The sequence below is a fragment of the Physeter macrocephalus genome, unplaced genomic scaffold (genome assembly GCF_002837175.3).
Source record: "Physeter macrocephalus isolate SW-GA unplaced genomic scaffold, ASM283717v5 random_1253, whole genome shotgun sequence".
NCBI classification, from domain to species: domain Eukaryota; kingdom Metazoa; phylum Chordata; class Mammalia; order Artiodactyla; family Physeteridae; genus Physeter; species Physeter macrocephalus.
In genome coordinates this window covers 11280-18078 of record NW_021146988.1, presented here as the reverse complement: position 1 = coordinate 18078, position 6799 = coordinate 11280, and the positions used below count along the sequence as shown (strand labels likewise).

Sequence of the window (6799 nt, the reverse complement as noted above, 5' to 3'; positions counted from 1 at the left end):
CATGCAAAGGCCCTATGGCTGGAAAGAGTTTCTCCCACTTGGGGCTCGGCAAGGGGTTAAGTGGGTCTGGAACTCAGAGCACAAGTGTGAGGTCAGTGCCAGGTCTAGAGCCATCATGGTGAGGCCAGCAGCCTTCAGTGGATAGCCAGGGACCATCAGGGGAAGAGGCAGGAAGTTTCTCTGATGACCTGGGGGATGGCAGCGAGGCTGCTTCCACCCAAGGTGAGTCAGACAGCAGCCTGGGCAGGCGACTCCAATCCCAGGCTTCACGGTGCCCAGAGGCTAGTGGGGAAAATAATACATTGAATGAATAATAATATAAATAATTAATGCTACAAAGGAATAGAACAGGATAGTGTGTGAATGCAAGACCGAGGGAACGTGGTTGTTTAGAGCCTCCCCAAGGAAGTGACATTGAACCTGCAAATCGGAGGATGAAAGATAAGGGGTAGGGAGAGGGTCCTCCAAATGTAGACACAGCACATGCAAAGGCCCTATGGCTGGAAAGAGTTTCTCCCACTTGGGGCTCGGCAAGGGGTTAAGTGGGTCTGGAACTCAGAGCACAAGTGTGAGGTCAGTGCCAGGTCTAGAGCCATCATGGTGAGGCCAGCAGCCTTCAGTGGATAGCCAGGGACCATCAGGGGAAGAGGCAGGAAGTTTCTCTGATGACCTGGGGGATGGCAGCGAGGCTGCTTCCACCCAAGGTGAGTCAGACAGCAGCCTGGGCAGGCGACTCCAATTTTTTTTTTTTTTTGGCTGCATGGGGTCTTCATTGCTGCGCATGGGCTTTCTCTAATTGCGGCGAGCGGGGGCTACTCTTTGTTGAAGTGTGCGGGCATCTCATTGCGGTGGCTTCTCTTGTTGCCGAGGATGGGCTCTAGGCACGCAGGCTTCAGTAGTTGTGGCACGCAGGCTCCAGAGCGCAGGCTCCGTAGTTGTGGCGCACGGGCTTAGTTGCTCCGCGGCATGTGGGATCTTCCCAGACCAGGGCTCGAACCCGTGTGCCCTGAATTGGCAGGCGGATTCTTAACCACTGTGCCACCAGGGAAGCCCGACTCTGATTTTTTGATTTCTTTTTTCTTACAACTGTTTTCCCCTCGGAGGATTCTTTCAAACCCATTTGGGTGTGGGGATGAGCCCGGATTTCTCTGCCAACAAACAGCCTAGGCCTTGCAAGCAGCTTCTGGCCCAGCCACCTTAAACACCTCCCTCCTTGGATAGGTGGGGAAACTGAGGCCCAGAGAGAGACAAGGACCACCCAAGGTCATTCAGAAGAGTGTGGGCTGAGCCCAGAGGAGGGGTTTCCAGGATCCTAGGAGCAACCCCCCACCCTGCAGCTTCTGTCTCTTCTGCTGCACCTCAAGCCCCATGAGGGCCAACAGCTGGGTGTCCTAGTCACCACGCTGTCCTCAGTGCCCTGCAAATTGGAGGTGCTTCATCAGTGATTACAGAATGCATGGACCCAGCAACTTTTGGACACACCCAGAGGTCATGCTCAGAGCATCAGGGGGAAAGGATGTCCCTTTTGAGAGGGGATATGAGAGACAGAAATAAACTGCCAGAGACATGGAAGGAGACAGAGACAGAGATGGAGACAGACAGAGAGGCTCAGATAGAGAGAGTGGAGAGCAGAGATCAAGAGACACAGAGAGAAAGAGTGACAAATGGGGGCAGATACATAGAGGAGATTGAATGAGACAGAGACAGATGGAGACACGGGGGGTGGGGGAGGCATGAGGGTCAGGACCACCACTAACCTGTATAGGAGACTTTGTGTGAATTATGAAAAGATTTCCCTTCCTGAGTCCCTCTCACCCCAGCTGGATGTTTTTGTGCAGTGAACAACCTGTCCCACTGTCTACAGCAGCCGAAGCAAAGTCTGTCTCGGTATCTCCAGCAGCCAGCACAGGGCCGGGCACACAGAGCTCACTCGATAAATGCCCGTTGAACTAATGGGCAGAGTTAGAGAATGCCAGAATCTGGCCTGGAGTCACACAGAGAGAGAGAGAGAGCGGGGGGCACAACAGAACTACAGCAGAAAGTCCAGGTGCCTGCAGTTTCTGGCTGAGCCACAGATGCCTCCTCTGGGAACCACATGGATTTACCTGCCACCCAGGAAAATTCCCCTGAACTTCTGGGAGCACAAAGTGAGTGGACAGCCAAGGCGGGAGGTGGCCCCTCCCCGGAACGCCACGGGCCCCAGGGAGAGATGGTGGCTGCCAGGTCTCACCCGAAACTCCTTGCAGCCCGGACTTGTTCCTGGGGTGGAGCCAGGAGCCTGAGAGGCCCTGGAGGGACCAGACTTCCCCCATTTTCACAGCACAGAGATGGGAGGGGCCTGGCTTGGGGTCACCCAGAATAGGAGTCAAGGGAAAACCATTCCTGGCAGAGGGAAAGGCTTGTGCGGAGTTCTGGAGGTGAACGAGAGGTAAGGGCGAAGGATGTGCTTAGGACTGAACTCTCGATGGACAGTGACGCCCAAGGCTAAGTGAGGGAGTTTGAACTTGGCGTTGTTTCCAAACACTTAGTCTTTTATTCCGTACCTACTCAAATTCAGTCCCTCTGTACCGAATTTGTACTGTACTACAGGATCACCCTGTAATCCCAGCCTAGGTGATCCTGGGGCCCCAGAGGCAACGCCTAAGACTGGGAGGACACACAGACCTCCCCATTCTGTGGGTCAGGGATGAAGGGATGGAGGCTGCAGGACCCAGAGGCCAAATGGGAGAGAGCTGTCGAGCCCACATGGAGGTGGGGTATTAGTGCCAGGACTTTGAAAATGTAGGACTATTCCAGGTGAAAAAGACCCGAAAGGACATTCTGGGCAGCGAATACGAAAGTCTGGAGGTGTGTGATAATCAGACAAGTGCTGGAAACAAGCCAGAGTGTCCATTAATGCTGCTGTCTCCAAAAGGGTCAGGGTTGGACCAGAGAGAGAGAGAGAGAGAGAGAGATCTGGGGCAACAGAAGCCCAGAGGGAAGTAGAAGCTCTTCTGGAGGATCAGAAATGACTGCATGAAGAAGGGGGCACTGGAGCTGGGGCTTGGAAGGATGAATAGGAGTTTGCAAACAGAAAAGGTAGGGCATGCAAACTGAGCAGAGAGGCTGTGGCCCAAATTCAAAGAACATGCTGATGGAGTAGCAAGACAAAGAAGGACTTGAGGAGTAAGATCACTCAGTGTCAGACTTCTCCAGATCCAAGCCTGGCAGCCTGCCATTCTAGGCCAAGAAACCCAAGGACAGTTCCCCTTGGCTCCTCCAAGCCCTGTTAGGCCTGCTCCAGCCACTGTCATCTCTCCTCCTTGGGTCACAGGTACTGTCCACTTTGGTCCATGATGATACTTGGTGACAGATGCCTTCCACAATGTGGCTCTGGGATCTCAGTCCAGGCTTGTGCCTCTCACTGCCTCAGTTTCCCCATCTGGAAAATGGGAACGCTGGAAGCCACTTTTGCTGTTTGTATTCATCTCAGGACTGGGAGGCCTCCAAAAAAACAATGTGAAGGGAGCAAAGAGATAACAGGAAGAAAGGAAGGGAGGAAGGAAAGAAAACAGAAGGGAAGGGGAAGGGAGGAAGGGAAAAACTTTGCACCCCTCGTCTAAGCCAATACCAAGGGACAGGTCCAACATTATTATTTCAGAACACACCGAAGCTGTTGAGGCTTAAGAAATGGGTGATGATTTGCATGCGATTTGCATAGTTTGTTAAATGTCAAAAAGGCCTGAAAATGCTTTCTCCCACCCTCACCTCAGCCAAGATGCGGGAAACCCTCCCCCTTCCTCTATCAGGGACCTGCTCATGGGCTGGGGACCGCTCAGTTCAAGGGTTGCCAGGGCAGCAGACTAGAGGGGACAGGGTGACCCTGGATGCCCCATCTGTAAAATGGGCCATTATCATCACCACCACCACCGAGCCTCACGCTTCACAGACTAGAGTAAGTGGAGACCAGAGAAGGACGTGGCACAGACCCTGGCATGTAGTGGGAGCCGAGGAATGGAGCTGGGGTGGCTATTAAAAGCCCCACTTTCCTGCTGGATCCTGGGGGGCAGGTCCCCCAGTGTTTGCATGACCCACCGAGGCCAAAACCAGGCAGGAGCAGGGGCCTGGGCTGCCTGGCCCCAGGAGAAGTGATGCCAGCCCCGGAGAGGCTCCTCCAAGGGGAAGTGAGAAAAGCCCCACAGGCCTGGGGCCGTCCCCATCCCTTGACGGACAAACGCACATCTGAGCACTACTCTCCCCATGGCCACGATTTATTAACCACCTGTCCCTGCTCTGGGCCCTGCGGCCAACACGACTCTTAATTAAAACATTATGTCTTCCCAGGCTCCCGAGCCTCTGCCCTGTGATGCCAGCACCCAGAGCGTGAACGCGGCCCTCGAGGGCCCGCATGCCAGCATCCCCCCAACCCGAGGGGGTCTGCACGGCGGACCCGACGCCTCATGGCCTCAGATCAGAGATCCAACTGAGTCCCAACGTTCTACCTTTTTTTTTTTTTGGCTGCGCCACGCGGAATCTTAGCTCCCCGACCAGGGATCGAACCCCAGCAGTGGAAGTGCAGGGTCCTAACTTCTGGACCGCCATGGAATTCCCTACTCAGAGGGTCTTATACACAGAATTCCTACAACACACTGCCTGGAATAGCCTGGAGTAACCCCATGATTACCGTCAATGTCTCAGTGCTCTGCCAGGCACACCCACCGCCCCCCCAAATCCCTGCCCACTTAACCAGAGCCCTTCAGACACAACCAGGAGACCCCGTGCAGGGGGCAAAGCAGTGGGATTGAACGGGAAGGACACCGCCACGGGGGTGGACACGGGTGCAACGTGGGGAGGGGTTTGGGTTTGGGGGAGGGGTGCAGTGTGACACTGGAGTGCTGGGAGAGGGCTGGGGTCCCCCAGTCTCCACCTTTAGTCATTTGAGATTTTATGAGTGTCTGGCCACACACCCGCTGCCCCCAGCCAAAGCTGTTCACAGTAGAGGAGGCTTGAGGGGGCCCAAAAGAGGACAAGGTGCTCACTGGCTGGGGAGGAGGGAATCTGAGAAGACTTCCTGGAGGAAGCTGGAATGCTGGGTGGACTGGAGCTGCAGAGAGGGGTGTGAAAGGTGCTTCAGGCTGGGGGCACAGCTTGGGTAGAGGCGTGGCAGAGAGAATGTACCAGGCAGGTGGGGGTGATGCCCCCCCAAGCTCCTCTCCCCTCTGTGCTCTTCTTCATGTGACATCCTCTGGCTGCCTCCCAAGATGGCATGTGGTTCCCACTGCAGACTGGGCACTTGAAGCCCCAAGGCGGGAGCCACCTCCTCAGGATCACACAGCACAGCTGGAAGGCTGGCTGGCCCAGAGTAGCAACATCCTAGGTCAGTGTCAGGGACTGGGGCTCCATCAGGAATGTCCCAGGCAGGGGGCAGCAGCTGGGCAGGCCAGTGTTTCACCATCTATGCTGGAAGCCCAGAACCTTGGAACAGCAGGAGGGAGGGGATAAGACAATTTCAATCCAGGCCCCCTCGCAGGGTGAAACACCAGCTCTCTGGCCACTTTTCCTTCTTCCCTTTTCCCTAACAGCCCCATGGACAGCAACACCTGCAGCCAGCTCCTCCTTTGAGATGGCCCTGGTGCCCTCCAGGAGGGGCAGGGATAGCCCTTAGCCTGTGTGGAGCTTGGCACTTGAAGCCACCTGGTGGCAGTCGCAGGAATTGCAGGCAAAGAGTGCAATTAAACCAAACCTGCCAACCAAAGCCCACTCTTTGATTGTTAAGGAAGAGGGGTAACAGAGCCCAGAGAGGAGGAGCAATTTGCCCAAGGGCACACAGCAATTCAGGGCAGCATTACTCGGGCCCATGTGTTAGTTCAAAGGTGAGAAGGTAAGGTCAGTGACCCTGCCCCAGGGGCCAGAAGCATATGGGTGTGGAGAAGGTTGATGGTCATCAGAGATGACTCTCTTCTCCTCTCTGAGCCTCAGTTTACCCGTCTGTGGTCTCCACAATCTCTAAGGTCCCTTCTGTGTCCCAAATACTGGAGTGACTTACCCAGAGTGAGGTCAAGGCTCCCGGGAGATGTCCCCCGCCACCCCCAGCCTGCTCCTTCAGCCAGCACCTCTGGGCCCCTCGGTCATGGCTCCACGTCCTCCAACACAGATTACCTGCAGGAGGGGGACAGAAAGATACAGGTTGCAGGCCCGTGCAGCCCTCACCTTGGCACTTAAGGCCTCCTGGTCTGCTCAATGTCCGGCCAATGCATCTTGCTGCGTCTGCCCAGACTCGCCTCCACCCATGAGACCCTCTCTCTTGCTTCCAGGAAACACTAGAGCTCCAGGAAAATGTTCTGAGCATCCCCTTCTTCACCTCCAGAGACCATACATTCAATGAACATTTATTGAGCACCTACTATGTGCCAGGCACTGAACTGGGGAAACAGCAGTGAATAGGATGGACAACAATGCCCTCACAGAGCTTACAGTCTAGTGGGGGAGATGGGGCAAAAAAATATTAGTAAAAATAATCAAGGAGGTATACAGAAAGATAAAGCCGGGGTAGGGTATGGTGTTGGTGGGATGCCATTTTAAACAGGTGGTCAGGGAAGATTACACTGAGGAGGTAGGTCTTCCCTGTATCAGCCAGAGGGCACCTGTGAGTACCTGAGTCAGGTCCTGCCCTTCCTCTGCCCACAGCCCTCCAGGGCTCTCACCTCCCTGAGGGTAAAAGCCCAAGTGCTCCCCACAGCCCACAAAGCCCTGCATGACCTTCCCTGTCCCCTCCCCGCCCCCCCCCCCCCCTCCCCCCCCCCCACCCCCCCTCGCCCCG

At 55.3% G+C, this 6799-nt stretch overlaps 1 protein-coding gene across 1 annotated transcript in view; it reads right to left on the bottom strand.

Annotated features, from left to right (window-relative positions):
• Positions 1–295: 295 nt before the first annotated feature.
• Positions 296–6799, bottom strand: part of TINCR (TINCR ubiquitin domain containing) — an 8657-nt gene continuing 2153 nt past the window's right edge. The window contains exons 2-3 of the mRNA XM_055083622.1: positions 6026–6138; positions 296–5454 (exon numbers count right to left, since the gene is read on the bottom strand). Coding sequence (XP_054939597.1) covers positions 6135–6138 — 4 coding nt within the window. The 3' untranslated portion in view covers positions 296–5454; positions 6026–6134. The remainder of the gene's footprint in view (positions 5455–6025; positions 6139–6799) is intronic.